Raw genomic sequence first — 17,861 nt, 5'->3', positions numbered from 1 at the left:
AAAATAGAAAAAAACTGTTAATTTTTCTTAAAATCTAAGGCTTTAATAAAAAGAGAGTATATTAGTAATATGTATATATTCGATAAAATAAAAAATTTAATTATAATAAAAAACGAGCAATTTTATTCAAAATAAATATACTTTGTTTTCTCAGTAAGTATAAAGATAGGAATGGTTTATTAGTGTAAGTACACGGTTACATGTACTATTACACAAGAAAGAGATAAAAGGTGTAATAAATACTCTCAGATCATCAACTTGGTAATTACAATAGAACATAACCTAAAGTGTTGAATTTGGTTCTCTGGCTTATAACTTATTACTTCGAATTTGCATATACGGTTAATTGTTGAATGATAATATGGAAATATGTTTAAAACACTCTAAGTATTTTTAACGCTCTATGTTACAAAGTTATAAATTTTTGTGTTTTACTGATAGTTTTCTCTTAATCTAATTTAGAAACTACATTATGACTATAAATAAGTAAAATTGTGTAAAATTTAAATTACTATCCTTACATTTCTACCCTTTCCACGTTTGTAAACAAATTTCAGTACATACATGATGAAAATAGTTCTAATTACATGCCGAACAGCTTTACAATCTTGATGAGTGTTATTGCTATCAACAACTTTTTATTGGAATTGGTTAAAACATGAAAATTAAAAGTTAAAGAGTTTCATTATTGTAGCGGGGTTTTCAATACCTTTTCAATACGATTGTTCCTCTTCTTGAAAAATAAATATAGTATAGAGATATTAAAGAAAGTATTAATTGTATAACAAATATTTGCTTAATCTGTTTATAAAAGTCTATGCTGAATCTAAAATCGATGAATATTACAATATTCTTGAAATATTTTTAAACTATATATCTGTTGATATATTCATTTAATAAATATGAATTAAATAAATGTACGAAATGGTTCTTATTCCATTATTGGGGATACATTTTCAAAATAGCAACACAGATTTCTATTGGATCTGTTTCAAATGGATGAATTAGCATAGCAGTTCTCACATGTTCTTCAGGAAAGATATTTGCCAAATGGTAATGTATTTTTGTTCTGGTATCGAGAAAATCCCTTAACATATCCGTCGGCATAGCTGAATACAAGGGAGATGTAGGGACATTTAACTGTGAATCTGAAGCACCCAGCCGTTGACTCGATCCTGATGGTACAGCTAAGTTTGAATTATTTGATAACCAAGCCTTGTAAGAATCAGGCGCCGAAGCAATACGTGTTACGTGTTGATGACACTGCCCTCCTTCAGAACGATCCCAACTAAACACAATTAAACACTTGTTTAATTAATTACGATTATAAAAAAAGTTTTTCTTGTTCGTCATTCCCGCTTGATTATTATGGCATTTAATATTATGATATTGGATCTTACAATCAATATTATAATATAAGAATGGTAGAGAAAATAAGAACTCACTTCATGCCAGCTCTGTAGGCCGATTCGTTACTAGAATGCCTACTTAAGGCTCTGTGCCGTGCTGTAGAAGATGTTATTGCAGTTTGTTGTAATAATGAACTTGTTTGAGATGCTTGCTGATATTGTCTCAGCTGGTGAAGTCGAGGATCGTACACTGGATTTAAAGTTAACTGCCTCTGTAGTTTCTTATGTATATTTGGCGGCTCTGCTTCTGGTTTATTCAATCTTCCTGTCGATCGACAGGAAGAACGATAACCTATTATTAATAAAAATTAGTTTGTTTTAGTAGAAGCAAATAAGAATAATATAAATATTATTTATCTTGCATTAAAATAAATACGTTAGTGAAAATCCTAATACCTTGAGAACTTGTGGTAGGTGGCACTTGTAAACCATGTATCGTGGAATTCATTGGTTGATCAAGCGTGACATTTTCTGCAGATCTGCTTTTTGTAACTGAAGGTAATGGTTGGATACTGGTAGTTACCGTTGATTTGGTTTTACAAAGCGGTTGATGTTGAAACGCATTGGTCGATATATTGCTGGATAAAAATACATTTGGACTTGAACCTCTTACTTGAAGCTGCTTTTGTACATGTTCTACTAACTTCTCTGTAACTGATTTTTGTGGATGAAGACCTCTTTCTGGATGTCGAAATTTACACTTATTTCCATAAGTGCATTTCTGCAATGAAAAAAAATTATTTTTGTCTAATATTATCTCACTTTCTTGATTATTGTTGTTTCTAATAAATTCTTCAAATACTTACAGAATTAATTATTGTTTAAATAATTTGATAAAATCTAGGCAGTATTTAAACATACCTTCGCGTATGGACAAGGTGGTGCTGGATCAGATTTTTTGGGAAAAGTTCTCAAAAAGTTGTCTAAAGTGGGACCGCTTCTACCTAGTGGATCGTCTGGTGGCATAAAGCGATCATTTACGAAAGTATACATCAAAATTCTTTCTTCCACAACTTTTCGAAATTCCGGATTTTCCTGTGCCAAATCTCTGTAATTATCATTGCTGACAACAATACCATCGATTTCTGCTGCTAGTTTCAAAATATAGCGATCATCGTAACAAACCATTCTTTTCCCACCAACTAATCTAAAATAGACAATTAAGAACTATTTTAAAGTAATAAGGATTTGAAATCATTTCTTACAGAGTTACTGTTACTATTAACAGTCAATAATGGTATATATTTTAATACTTTCGATGCGTTTTCATATTAAATGCTGCCTTTTAAGTCCTTAACACTTAAATACTTATATTGTATTAAACACTTATCTACTTAGAGATATATTAAGTAGAAAAAACACAAAGCATGTTGTTAAATAATGGAGATACTTTGTAAGAATCGATAAGTTGGTCTTTCTCAAGTTGAATTTTATTAAAATAGAGCTTTATTTAGAAAGTTATTTATTACGAAATGGCCGGATGTATCGTTATGTTCAAGGATCGCTGTCGCTTAGGCTGACCTAGATTTGTCTTCTACAGAGACAAACTATTTTTAAGTACTAATAGTAACTTTTATAAATATTAACAATAATTAATAACTTTTAAATATTAATAAATACCGCTTTAAATTTGTATCCTTCGTTATAGTTATTATAGTCTCATTTTAGTTTGAAGAATCCATTTAAATTTTGTACCATCTGTTAATGAATACCCTATATCTAATAGCAGCTATTTGTTAAACTATTTTCTTTTACATAATATGCCGTGATACTCAAATATTAGCTAAAATTGATCCTAAAACACTTTTGTATATCACCGTATATTATTCATAAATTATATGCATTAATTAATTGATTCATACATTGATATACAAACCTGGATGGAGTAAAAACCAACAAACGGTCCCTTTCCAATTCTCCCAAAATTTCTTGGTCGGCGATCGGATTGTCAATCCTGGAAGTTTCCTTTCTCCACTTCGGCACAAATACGGTAATTTCTTTGTGCCCTCGAGCTTTAAACCAATCCACGCATATTTTAATTCCTCTACAAGAAAATATTTCCTTGTTTCCATGACTCATCGCCACATTGCTTCCATCAATTACAACAGATCTGAGACTACTGGAGCATCCGCTGTTTTCATTGGACATTAAATCAGTGTCCGCGACGTTATCAGGCTCCTCTGGTGTATCAACTGATTTTTGAGAACAGCTGGCACCGAGTTTTATCAACTCAGCCAAAAGTTCGTTTTGTTCCGGATCTGGGCCCAATTTTTCCAACGCTGTTTGAACTAAACGTTCCGTGTAGCCAAGCTTAAGGGCGAATTCTACTCGGGCAGTGTACCCTAAAAAAAAAATAAATGTTTAACAATTTTAACAACATACGATAGTCTCTTGTACGAAGCTAGCGTTAAATGTGACCTGATGACATGGCTATGTTAATCGCATTACGTTCAAATACATATGAAGAAAAGGCAATTTGAGAAGTTTAAACCGGGCTATAAGAAAATAGGAACAAATGCTACATAGACAGTATCGGTGGATAAATTATGTCTTCGAGATGACCAAAGCAGTGAAATTGTCGTGGAAATGAAGATCGTGTAGACTATAGCGGCGGAATAGCAGTATCAAATGGCGGAGAGATAAAATGAATAAAGTTCACAAATATTATTGTCTTCCGCGATATTCAGTGCGCAACTAGAAGCTATATTTACAAATCTTTTTCAAATAATAGCTATTTATGTTTTGCTGTAATCTATGAGATTTAATAATAATACTATATTACAGTAGTATGGTCTTTTGAATAGGAAACATATAACGTTACTGGAATACCAAAGAAAGATGACACAAAGTAAACATACGATAAAACTATAGCTTAGAAAAGAAACGAAATCTATCGTTTGCCAACGTATCCGTAAAGGTACATATAAGTGGAGAACATATAAGTGGAATCGTCCTTTAACTCGAACACTTTGGTATATGCAATGTATATACACTCTAAGCTTAGTTAGATATTATTATCTATCAGAGGAAGGCCTGTATTATTAATAACTATGATGAGTAAAAATTGGAATATTGCTAAGTACTTGCCTACGTGGAGATTAAACTATTAGCAGCTACTATCCCCTTATTAATAAAACTATGAACCAAAAATAAATACCATATATCCATTGATAACATAATAAATACAAAATAAAACGTTTAAAGAATGATATTATAATTGCTATTAAATGATTTAAATGTATTTTAAAGAAGCCAAGCTTAAAAAAGCAAGTAAGATAAAAATGAATGTCGTTTAAACGATAAGTCGAATAAATAATATAGTAAATATTAAGGTAGCATGTAAATATTTAAGTCTAAAGGAGATCTTGAAAAATAATACGAAGAGAGGTATTAACGCACCTGACCAGAAAAGGATTAACAGATTAGTCAAAAGATTGATAGTTAGCAGGAGAACGTCTCATTTCTGTGAGTTGGAAGAATTGTGCTCTAAAATGGGTAATAAATAAAAGAAGCAGGTGAACGAGGACAAACTCACCGAGGAGAGTAGTAAGAAACCCGACCTCGAATAGACTCAAATATCTATGATGGCCTGTCACATAAAGAAGCTTAGGATCTTCGGTTGGAACACACGAAGCATCAGTGCCAGGAGGGGAGGAATTCCTAAAATGTTAGAGAAATTTGTGATAGGTATGTGCACGATGTCATGACAAAAGTTTAAAGATGATTTCGAAGTGCATGATTTCAAAACTGTACGTCTAAGAGAGGTTTGAGGAGAAGCGATGATATTATTACCTTTTCAAGGGAAAGTATCAATTTAAGATTTTTAATAGATTAGCATACGTATACACAAACCTATAAACGATCTCCACGTAGGTAAGTAGAAAGCTTTTCGAAATAAATTTACGTTTATCTAGAATTTAATGATATTAAAGCTAGTAATAATATTTTACACCGGATATCATTGTTAAATATTTAATAATAATAGTTGTTAAATTTATTGAATCGTTATTGTTAACAATACATTAGGTTACTGATAAAATACGAAATCTTTTTACATTTAGTTAGTTGAAGACAAATGACTTTTTTTAAAAAATCTTGTACCTGGACTCTGAACCGGTGGACTCCCTTGCACTGTGACATATTCTGCAAATTCAGCAGCCAACGTATCTGAGGCGGTCCGGGACACATCTGAATGACTTGACGTAGATACCTATAATTCGAAATGAAAGCTATTAACCGAGGACAATGAATTAGTGAAATTTTTCATTTCATTTTCCTCTATCCGAATATCCTAATATTTAGGGAACTTTCTACTATCCGAATATTCTATTAACCAAACAGGATATCTCCTAGTAACAGATGCTCTTTGTCTTGTTAGGAGGAGTTTGAGAAAAAAATCTTGTATTATAATTAAAATGCAAATGAAATGAAATATCGCACATAGGCACAAAGTTTTTTGATCAGATTTTGATAGACAAACGATGATAGTAAATTCTTATATAAAAGAAAATCCTTATATTTTCGATGAATATTTACATATAAAAAAAATTGGTTTATTTAAAGATTACGCGTCTAATACAAATAAAACATAATTTTGTAAAAAATTTGTTGCATTAATTTTACAAAGTCGAACAAATATTTTGGTTTCCTGGAACGTTTACAATGTTGTAAAATTTATAAATAAATTATTTTGCGATAGAACGTGGAATGAAATGATATCTGAAATGCGATAAAACGTAGAAAAATGATCTCCCGTGAGAAAATGCAAGATATTTCTTCTCGCGCGCTTCTTCATTACGTCCGTGCATCAAATTTTTGATTAAAACCTGAATTTACAGATCGAGCAATCATTCCTACAGACACTCTTGACAATACAAGAATGTCATAAAAGTTCATAGATACGTAAATACTTGTGCAAGTACCTGCAATTCCACTTGTGAATGAATATTCGTAGATCCCACTGAATCTTCAGCTTCGTAGTCGCTATCGTAAGAAGAATCTTCTGCGTCAGCAATACTTTCAGTTTCCAGGACGGTACAATCTACGTATTTCTGAAAGCAAAATTAAACAATCAAGTGGTCATCCGTATCGACAAAGATTTTGAGAACATACCGAATACGTCTTATTTATGAAATTATAATTCACATATTACATTGCCCTTTTATCACATTTTCTAATTTACGACAATATTACTGAGCGCAACTGTTAGTCGGCTAACGATAATTAGCTGATCAACGACAATTATTTCGATAATATTAATGGGCCAAATATAATGCAAACGAAGGAAAATCCGTATCATTAAATCTTTAGGCGAAGCTAAATTTTTGAAAGAGCAAGTAAAACAAAATGCATTAGTCTTAACATTAGCGCAGTGATGGATTTATTCACGCACATTTTCACTTGATTCTACTAATTGCATCATTATGACTTTCTTCTGTTGACTCGTGGCACATAAAACTTCTTCGCACTAGCGACGAAGATAACGGACTTGGAATCAATTAAAAACGAAAGAAATAGTTTGAATACAATTTATTTTTATTCTTCTACACTTTCATCTTTCTTCTAAAAATACACGAAGTAAATATTTATACACACTTAACACTATCGGATTAAAGATTCTTATCGTTAACGTTGCTACGTTTGAACGCATTAAACGTAGCTGTGTTCAAGAGGAAGAGATTCAAAAAAGAAAACTTTCGTTCGAAACACCCATTTATACTATATTCTTTTTTTAACATTTTTATTACCAACAGAAGATTTCGATAACGATAATTTTAGTAATTATCTCGAACACATGAGACAGATCGCCATTGCACATTCGTAGACTTATCTTCGGTAAGAATTGCATTTCGGTTTACATTAGGAATCTTGATCGTCGACACTAAATTGTATTTAAACAGACGTAGACGTGGTCACACCAGACTCACTCACGCGCGCATGTCTAATCTCAAAATCTAACCTACCAATCTACGATATCTATCAATTGTCAGTTTACCGTCAAACGTATCCTTTTACATTGCCCTAAACACAATTATTCTAGCAACGAATACCAGATCAAATGAACTTCAAGTGAAAATCTCTGTGATAAAAACCACGTTTCAAGCGTTTTCTTTTTCCTGAAAACAAGTCGTTATTTAGCAAAATCCAACTAGTAAATATCTCTCTGTATTCACATTGTCGTCGCTGATAACCACTATATAAAAAAATTTCTTTTTAATCTCATTTTCTATATCGAACGCGCAAATTGGTGAATATCATTAGAAAAATGTCAAACAAGAACTAATTTACGTTGGAAATGACATAGGGAGACGGGGGATAAACGAAAGTGTATTTCCTACGTCGATTAGCTTTCTGTATTCTTACGTTTGGGATTAAGATATAACGTCTGATTTTAGCCACGGTTACAAAATTATTTAAAATAACGTGACATTTTGTTGGAGTTGTGCTGAGTGACTATTTATGTACATACGGTTGATACTACAATTGTGTTTCCTTCGATCTGCTTTTCTATTATTTTTCCAACCACCGGTATTTTGTAGCGTGCTTTAGTTCCATTTAGCGCCACTATTACGTCTGCGGATGAAGGTTGGTTTAAATATCTAAAATTTTTAGTATTATAGTTTCAGTTAGAATGATACAATGTTTTTGTATCGTTAGCTATTCTAACCTTACGAATCTTTATCTTCGCGAATTCGTTGGAGCCACAATATTTATTCTAAATTATGCGCGGCAAAGACAATTGGAGGCGTTTCTTTCTTACAAGAAGATGCACCGAAGCTTTCTAATAGATATATCTCCTACTATCTCTACGACCGTCGATTTACCCGGTGATGAAAAGATGAGCTAATCTTTTTTCAAATAATTTTCTTCAATTGAGAAGTTTTCTTACATATGCAAATCTTTGTTCAGTAGAGACTTTTCTTATCGTTTGATATTTATTCTGTATATTTTATTCCTCGTTTGTTCCTTCTTACGAACGAAACTCTCGCTTATAGCATTACTTCTAAGAGATAAACTCCCGCTTTACGAATTCCTGATTTACGAACGATCGCCAAGAACCAATTAATTCGTAAAAGCGAATACCCTACGTGTGTATATTTGTATATCCTTTGGCGCCGAGAAAGCTGAATGATTGGAGCTGGGTGAAGTCTGTAATTCAGGTTTTGTTTCAGCAAATTTGAAGAAGATTAGACAGCTTGTAGTGATTATATGATTTTTGAGACATTTACTTGAAACCAAAATTGAAACCAAAATCTGGATTAATACACTTGTAGGAATACTTTATATGAGATAAAAATTTCTATTCTAAGAGAACTACATCAAAATGAATATAATGATTCTTGTAATTACTTCGCGACGAGTTCTAGAATATTAAGAAATATTACCATTCCAATTTGTTAGATCGCCCAATTTAGGTCATGATCTCACTTTAACATAATTACTTATAAAACAATAGAACAGAAGGAATATGTCATTAATCGATATGAAGGAAGCCAGGAAAGAAAATATAAATGTATTCCAAATGAAAGTTATAAATGTTAAATAAAACAATAAGCAAGTAAAGTGATTTATATACAGGTAACGCTTTTCATATCGTAATAACAGTTCATTAATGTAATAAACACATTAATGAAATATTTTTCTTTCGTTCTCTAACATTGCTTAATATATAGTATATTATATAAGTATGTAATAAAAAAAAGTACTTAAGCTATATTGTAGAATACTTTTAATCAACTGCAACACAGTAAAGGCTACCATTACTGTATCCGTATCTAATCTAAATTGTCACGCTTAAAAATACAAAACAATGTAGTGCAAAATAAACGTAGAAATCGTGAATGACAGATTTCCGATATTATAGTTTCTAATTTTTAGTTTCTAAGATACACAATAATAATATACAAATGAATGGTTTAGAAACCAAAAATCGAAAGCAATTACTAAAAGAACTTACCTTTCCGGCGACGGTCATATCTCCTTCCACGAATTGTAATCGATCGTATCCTTTCGCGTCCAAAGACCTTCTCGAATCCGTACAAATACTATTATGTATACAAATCATACACACAAGCACGCGCGCGCACACAATGCAAAGACACGAAAGGAAGAAAGATGGAAAGAATAAGCAGCTTTCACAAATACATTCCAGGCTTTGATTAAAATGCGTCGATTGTTACTCGATACTTATTATAGAGATAACAGGAATCCGTGGTAATCTGTGGGAAAGATTTCAACAGAAAGAAATAGGAAAGTCCAAAACACGCTTCCGGGATATTCCGTTAGATCCTGGAACGGTATCGATGTGCAGAAGAAAGCAGGACAAACTCACGACTACTCGCGGCGACGGCCGGTCAGTGAATGGAGCAAGCGAGAGCTACGACGTCATTACCCCCACTACTTGCCATGGTCTCCAAGCAATGTCGTCACATCGTCATATGCAGCGATGGCCACGAACCAAGTGAAATACTAATTAGTTTATGAACAAATGAATAATGTGTACAAGTTATCTATATCCTTTAATACGAGGTTAGAGTTATAATTTTAATTTTACTAACTTTTAAATGTTACCTGTTATTATTCGATATTAAAAGAAATACGTATGTCCCTTTAAAGTATATACATACGTATTGTAGTTTTATCTTAATTTAACCTTTGATAAACATTGAATATCAATGGTAACATAATAAAATAGGCAGTGTCAAAGTATATGAGAGATTTTTAAATTAATACGATAATAATATGTATATGATAAAACTAAATAAATAAGGAATTATATTAATATTGTTAATATGACTTTTGTCTGTTCGTGCTGCATGTTTTTGAAATAATTAATCATTCCTGTTGCTTTTACAAAATCATGGTGAAAATAAAAGTAATAAAGATAATGAAAATTCGAAGGGAATAGAAGGATCATTACAGCTTGTAAACAATTTCTTACTACGATACAGTTATTTTACCGTTTTCTAGATAGTACATAAAATACATAATAAAATTGCTCTTATGAATGTCATATCAGCAAGATACAAATCTGTAAAGTGATATATAAGATTGTAACTTGATTTTACCCTAACTGTAACTTTATTATTATCTATACTAGAAAATATACTTATATACAGAATCCTCTTTATTTTCTGGCTCTGTTTTCTAGTAACATTAATTTACGAAATACATATTAATTAAATAGCATAGTACACACAAAATTAATACAGATAATTCTTAAATCAAATGCAAATTTTGGAAACATATTTATATGTATACAAGTTACATAACGGGTAATAATATATTTCAACTTCATTTCTACATCTATTTATCTACTGGCATGATCTTAAATATGTAACTCTTTATATGAACGTCATTATAAACTAGAAAATTATTAAATTGATCTTAATAAATATTTCCTACAAGAATGATGCAATTGTCCAAAGAAAAAAGTTACAAGCTCTGTAGTTTCATAACGTTCATTAGAGTAAGCAACAATTTCGTAAGCAGAGTTTAGATTAAAATGGGTTAAATTAATAAAAATAAAAATTCGATAGCATATATTCGAACTATTTCAAACATTTGAGATCTCTTTCGATAAATACAAATGTTTACATGTTACAGAAATTCTAATTTGTTATAAATATTATTAATCGAAGTTCTTTCCTTTCTTCAGTGAATAAAGCGTCTGTTTGAAGTTTCTAAATCCTTTTTTTGACACCCTATATATAAGAAATACGATATTTATAAATTGTTTATAGCGGAGTGACAACATCATGCATAGCATATCGCCATGTCCATGCCCTCGCGATTTCATCAAACCTTTCACGATCGTTCATATACATTTCTCCCAATTCCGGTTCCATACAGACCTGTACATTGTGTATTTATTAATATTTATTATTAATATTAACAATGTGTTATATTAACTTTAATACTACTTTTTAAATATTATACGATTAAAAATCTTATATAATTATCACCGACATGTGATTATTAACACAATGTAATTTATTTATAAATAGTTCTAAAACATAAATGAGTACAATGTTTGTTAAATTATTATTATTCTCTATATTACCTGACAGTATGGATCCGTGAGCAAGCTTTGAACACTGATTAACACCTTCGAAATTGTTAGTGCTAACGACCAGTTATGAAGTATTGAGTCTATTCCAACATCACCATGTCTAGAAACATTTGGATGAAGTATTTTTGTAAGAAACCTTACTATCGGTGGATACAAAGGGTAACTGCAAAAGTTTAAAAAGAATGTAAGAAAAAGAAATTAGAAAATTGAAATCGAACAACGATTATATAAATATTATTTAACATCTAACCGAAGAGAGACTATATCAATCCGTAAACATTGATTTCGACAAGAAATCGACAAGAATTTATTTGTTAAATTTATTTTACATTCCTATATATGAAGTATGTAGGAACATAAATTGATAGTAAAAAACATAAGTAAATCAATATACTTTTATAACATAAAGCAGTCAAAAATATCTCAAGAAAATTTGAAAATTGAAATAATTGCTTATATTTAATAAATGCTTATATTTAAAAAAGACTATCCCGAAACGTGATTCGGATTCTCCCAATTTTCGAAAATTTCGATATTCATGAGTCGCGAGATACTTTCAGAAATCTGATCCGACTCCGAGGAAAATTCTCGACTTGACTCGATTTAACATGTTTAAGTTCTCGCATACCTCTAATAATAAGAAAAATACACATTTATACATACGTGCACGGGACTTGCAGGTAAAGATAAAATAAACCTCCTTCGTACGGACTCCCTACAGGTCCAGTTATCGTAGCTTGCCAATGGCAACACTTCTGATCCAAGGGTGTTGCTTCAATACCCTCAGGAGGATCTATTCTTAAACTTTTAAGCTCGCTATGCAAACGATTTTTTCTCCATGAATTCTCTTCAATACTTGGCGATCGAGACATCAAACACGCTTGTGCTAAACACGTTCTACAAGGCGCTGAAGAAGCCAAAAAATCATATAGTTTATACCAGTTTTTAACAGTTCCGATAGGTTTGTATAAAGGCCATCGTAATTTCACATTTCGTTGCCACTGCTGTGGCGTTACATGTGTCGATAACAAACCACACCATCTACGGCAAACATTCGCAGCTGACCAAAGACTAACATCATCCAAATGTGAGAAGACAACTAACAATACTTCAGGTGGTAATCTTTCCATTAAGCCTGGTTCAGCGATAGATTCATATTCGACGTGCTTATAATTCGTTAACATCTCTAATCGTTCAGACAAGTTATTCGATCTTGACATTTCTCCTGTATTATTTTGTACTTTGTAATTCCGATAATAATGTGGTCGACTTTCTACTTCCTTAACTCTCTGGAATGGGACAATGTTATGTAATGCTGCATCTGCCACACGTGCAGAACTGGAAGTGGAATCTTTTTCTTTATAATTTTCACGATGAGTATCATTGTTTCCATTATCTATATTTTGCATACTATCAGAATGGACACTGTGTGAAAGCTGCGCATTTTGCGATACAACTGCCATATTTTTTGGGCTACTTGTATTTATACCGTGATGTAGTTGCTGCGCAAGTAAAATATGTCTGTTCCTTGAACCATATCTCGGAGGCTTGATACAGCGTGCACCGGATCTTTTCGCTAGGTTTGACACATTCGCGTTTTGCGCAGAATTTTGTTGTTGTTGACTTGCTCTTCTTTCATGATTGTAATAAAGTTCTGTTGGCTCGTCGTTTCCTGAATCTTCGTCATCTGATTTCTATATGTAAAAAATAAAAGACAATATGTATATAAGTACACACATACATATCTTTATTTTCTTGTTTGCCAATGAACTTCATTTATTCGTATGAAACACAGATAACTGGGTTTTTATCAAATAATTAGTCACAAAAATGTTTATTTTTTACATTAGAGACGGAGCGTCGATGGGACAAAAATTGATAAATGAAGATATAATCGAGATTGAATATAAAAAAACTGGATACTGAAAATATTTAATTACGATGGGAATTACAGACTTGAAAGATTTTCAAAAAATAAAAGAAATGTGAAAATGGTCGTTTTCCCGATAAAGAAGCGCGTATCTATTTGTACAAAAATTCACTCGAATTATTGAGAAGAGTATGAGTCACTATCAAGTAAAGGATACAAAATGATCAGCATTAAATAGACGATAAAATTAGGCATTATTATATCATATAATTGTATGATATTTAAATAAATGAAGTTCTACTATGTATACGTATATAAAGCAATACAACATACTTGACTGAAAATGGGAACTGGTAAAAAGCCGATGTCATTAGGAAATAGAAATGCGTGACATGTTGGACAAACAGGTTCCTCAAAACATGGTCCATAATATCCATTGCAGAAACAACAAGTAATCGTCTAAAACAAATATATAAAATTTTTGCAGTGATACAATATAATGCTAGACTTTGTATTAAAAGTTATTATATGAAATGTATCATTTCCAAAATAAATGAAATAGAATTTAGTTATTAGTAAACTTTATAATTTAAATAAATAATAATAAAAAGTCTTTAATATCTTGTTATAAGTTATACAGATAAAGAGCTTCCATAGAATGATAAAAAATCTTGAATTACTGAAATTACAAATATCATTTTAAATATAAATGATCAACAGTTTAGTACTATCGATAGTTTTTGAAATATCTAGCTAACTAACTAATAAAATTAATGATAAATATTATATATAAAAGAATTAGCAAAGCAAAGTGTTTTATACATATTTATTTACATTTATAAATAATTATACACACTTGTGTTTATAATTATACACAATTATATTAACACAGTAATTTGATAAATACTTCAATGTGACATTTAAAATTAAAAAACAATGTGATATTAAAAACAATAAAATCATTGTTGTTTAATGTTGTTTCAAGAATAGTATATATAATTGTAATAGATATAATAATTCATGTTTACAAATCCTTTTATTGAACGTCCATAAGATCACGAAATTTTTTTAATTGTGTAACACGTGCTCTATAAGTATAAAAAAACTTGCAAGTTTTTACAACGACAGGTTCTCATTCCGCTGTTTTCCTCTTACATCTTAGGCTTCAACACGGCAACATTACTGCGAATCCGGTTATTTTATACACCCATGTTTATGGCCCATAATTTGCGGGTTATAAGTGTAAACGATAGTTAGCTACTACGGTATTTACTTTATTTTTGAAATATGCGAATGGTCAATTAAAAACTTAAATGTTAAAAATCAAGAAATCAAAAAACCGTGAGTTGTAAAGTAGTTGTAAACTGACCGGGTCACCGGCACAAGGGTTGAAAACCAGGACGTATTGGTAACTATACAGTAGCGTACGAAAGTATCCAAAGAATCCTAGAAATTCTACATGTATATATCACATAAAACATTTTGAAATCATTAGCATTATAACGGGACACGACTGTCGTGATTATATTGGTAAAATTGGAAATCGACCTGAAAATGTATATAGAAGTTACAAGATACGAGTATTTATTGGAAGCATATATTTTCCAAAGATCACCAAATTTGAACAGTCAATTATTCATTATATTAATAAACCACAATATGTAGTGCATCTCTAGCTAATGGGTATATTTAAGACTACTATTCATGTTGTATATTAATTTTGCTCAATTAAGTTTATGTTTGTCATTAAGTTTATGTTTGGAATAAATGTTTCGTAATTTCTCTACACATTTCCGAATTGTTTCAAATTTTACTATTATAATCACAATAATCGTGTCTTATTATAGCGCTAATGATATTTTAGGAAGTTTCATATAGTACACATAATATATTCATACAAAAATTCGGATAAGTGCTTGAATACTTTCATGAACCACAGTACTTTTAAGACGAAAGACGTTTGTTAAGAGAAATGGCGTATAAAGTCATTCAAACTACAGAATCTTTGTAAGATCCTCATACTTGAGTAATATGTAATTTTAAACTTTATCGTGAATATACGGAACCGCGGATACGATAGGTGTTCCTAAATAAGTCATGAGCACTGAGGAAATCCGAAAATGCAACAATACGAAATGTAAATTAATCCTTTTATATAATTAAGATATTATTTAAAAATAAACCGAGTGGTACCAGGTTTGGAGTCGTTTTCAACAGAATAGTCTTCTATAAATTTCTACTTGAAAAAACAGAGAAAGAGCGAGACAGAGGGAAGAAGGGGTGTTTTTACATTAAAAGGATCGAAAAAAGGATAAAAGATCAAATAACAATTACTGAAAACTGGAAATTAAAAATCATTAACTTACTATGATCTCCCTTATTTCTACTTTTACTATTATTTCCCAGATGTTTTTCTTTTTCACTTCATTTAACTGACTTCTTAATATTAAATATTTCTAAGTATATATAAGATTATCATTAACATTCAGTAGAATATTATGTTTCATATTAATAGAACATCCTATAAAACTAATAAAAAATAATATTTCTTAGACACAATTTGTCTTACTAGATTGCTCAAATCTTACACTGGATAATGCTTTGAAATTCAAATATTGTTATCATCCCATTCCAGTTGATTTCAATGTGACCAAATCAATAAAGCATCGCGATGATTATATAACCAAGAGAAAACTCTTTATTAGTGCAATTAATAAACAAAAGTATCTTAAATTTGCTAAACCATATGTTAACAAAGGTAAAAATTTGTGGAATGTAGTTATATGCAGTGAAAAATGAAAATTTAATGTTTCTAGCTTAGATGAAAACACTAGAGTTTAAGAAAAATCATAAATGCTAATGGCATGTCAAAATTTATGTCTAATGTATAAATGTACAATTGTATGTACAATTATCTCCCATGAGCAGATGTTTAACATATATAATTTTAAATATAAAAGATAATTGTTTATACAAATAGTTATTAGATGTAATATGATTATATGTGTATAAAATGTATATATATATATATATAAACTAATTTTCAAATTGATGAAAACATACATATTTATATTGCACATATTTTATAACTGCAAATATTATTATTTTATTATTATATATTATTATATTAATAACTATACTAATAATTATATTTATTTTTGTTAGAATTTTGCGGTATAATATTACAAAAATTAATAATAATAATGATAATAATAATAATATCACGATTTTATTATTTGGAAATTTTTCTTTGGCGTTGAACAATTTAAGCGCAAATATAAATATCTAAGTACAATTTCTTGTTTAAAAGACTTACCGAAAAATTAAATTCAGGGCAAGGTACATATTCAATAGGTTCTGCAAATTCATCTTCTACATTTAAATTTTCATTATAAGTATCTTCTTTATGTACTTTTTCCTTGGTTAAAGGCGAAGAACCACCTACTACTTTGTCACCAGCCATATTTAAACCATCACAAATGTAATGTTTTTCTAGAAAATGTTATAGGTTATCCAAATTATTCATCCGTGTTATTTACCTTTAGTTAGTATAGTTTCATATTTTTAATACTTGTAGTTAATCTCTTTTCAAAGGTAAACAAAAATAACATGAAATATCACTATGTACATACTTTATTCTAACAAAACCCACAAATATGAGAACGATAAAATAGCTATATGACCCGTAATTTTGATTATCTTCAATATCCAGACTCTAGAAGGACAATCGAGTGATGTATTTTACATCTACATAAACCTATAATTTTATATGTATAAAATCTATATTATTTCATTTACTTCTTATTTACTTCATATATGACATTATGAAGAATTTTACAGTATTTATTTTAACAAACCTACTCATATTTTTTTTATATATATAATTTATATATGTATATGCACATTTCTTCTAAATTAAAATTCATCAAAGTTCATAGCATTTTTAATATAAAGAAGCTTTAATATGTGAAAAGTAAGCAATTATTGGAAAAATATTGAATTGTACTTCACTGAGATTAACATATTCTCTTCCTATAAATATCTAAAAGAATGATTCAAGCGATATATATAGATATGCATGTTTGTGGTGCCTCTTATAATATATGTACATATGTAATTTAACAATAAAAATGTATTACAAATATTTCAAATATAATTAATTTAACATTCTAACATATATATATATATATATATATATATGTATGTATCCAACCTAATATGAATTTTACAAAATATATTTATTTCTACTTCTGTTATGCTTTTTATATCGTACATCCTGAAGTTTTACTATAATTTTTATTTAACCATATTATTTTAAAAGGTTATGCGCGACAAACAACTTTTTTATTCTGATTTTGGCCATTATTGCTTCCTTTACTGTCTTTAGTAGATATTGTCTTTCATTATTGGATATTAACTTGTACAGAAATAAGCGTCACCCTTCTTTTTATATTTGTTAGCGATTTTATAATATTAAATACATTTTTCTAGATTTATAATTTAGTCAATG

General features: G+C 30.1%; 2 protein-coding genes across 3 annotated transcripts; both read right to left on the bottom strand.

The window, feature by feature from the left end:
• Positions 1 to 22: 22 nt before the first annotated feature.
• LOC122565632 (probable ribonuclease ZC3H12C) lies at positions 23 to 9,765 on the bottom strand. The gene is made up of 8 exons (XM_043721805.1): positions 9,367 to 9,765; positions 6,332 to 6,460; positions 5,511 to 5,619; positions 3,286 to 3,751; positions 2,271 to 2,556; positions 1,806 to 2,130; positions 1,446 to 1,701; positions 23 to 1,288 (listed from the first exon to the last, which is right to left on the bottom strand). The coding sequence occupies exons 1-8, from the start codon at positions 9,472 to 9,474 to the stop codon at positions 940 to 942; spliced, it is 2,028 nt and encodes a 675-aa protein (XP_043577740.1). The 5' UTR covers positions 9,475 to 9,765; the 3' UTR covers positions 23 to 939.
• A 702-nt stretch (positions 9,766 to 10,467) lies between these two features.
• On the bottom strand, positions 10,468 to 17,122 carry LOC122565638. Of its 2 annotated transcripts, none has more exons than XM_043721821.1 (6): positions 16,984 to 17,122; positions 16,668 to 16,843; positions 13,685 to 13,810; positions 12,145 to 13,175; positions 11,473 to 11,644; positions 10,468 to 11,263 (listed from the first exon to the last, which is right to left on the bottom strand). In XM_043721821.1, the coding sequence occupies exons 2-6, from the start codon at positions 16,812 to 16,814 to the stop codon at positions 11,147 to 11,149; spliced, it is 1,593 nt and encodes a 530-aa protein (XP_043577756.1). In that variant the 5' UTR covers positions 16,815 to 16,843; positions 16,984 to 17,122; the 3' UTR covers positions 10,468 to 11,146. The 2 variants fall into 2 exon arrangements, with proteins under 2 accessions (XP_043577756.1, XP_043577755.1); XM_043721820.1 differs by having other exon boundaries at positions 16,923 to 17,062.
• Positions 17,123 to 17,861: the final 739 nt, after the last annotated feature.

Source organism: Bombus pyrosoma, linkage group LG3 (assembly GCF_014825855.1).
Source record: "Bombus pyrosoma isolate SC7728 linkage group LG3, ASM1482585v1, whole genome shotgun sequence".
Classification (NCBI taxonomy): domain Eukaryota; kingdom Metazoa; phylum Arthropoda; class Insecta; order Hymenoptera; family Apidae; genus Bombus; species Bombus pyrosoma.
This window is presented reverse-complemented; position numbering and strand designations above follow the sequence as displayed.

Bases quoted from the DNA above. Each gene is read 5' to 3' on its own strand.
- LOC122565632 (XM_043721805.1), bottom strand. From the start codon at position 9,474: ATGATTTGTATACATAATAGTATTTGTACGGATTCGAGAAGGTCTTTG. The intron at 6,461-9,366 runs GTAAGTTCTTTT...TTTTGCTTTCAG, and splicing joins ATATGACCGTCGCCGGAAAG to AAATACGTAGATTGTACCGT. The intron at 1,702-1,805 runs GTATTAGGATTT...TATTAATAATAG, and splicing joins ACCTACCACAAGTTCTCAAG to GTTATCGTTCTTCCTGTCGA.
- LOC122565638 (XM_043721820.1), bottom strand. From the start codon at position 16,962: ATGTTATTTTTGTTTACCTTTGAAAAGAGATTAACTACAA. The intron at 16,844-16,922 runs GTATTAAAAATA...AACATTTTCTAG, and splicing joins TGAAAAGAGATTAACTACAA to AAAAACATTACATTTGTGAT. The intron at 11,645-12,144 runs GTATGTATAAAT...AAACTTTTGCAG, and splicing joins TACCTGCAAGTCCCGTGCAC to TTACCCTTTGTATCCACCGA.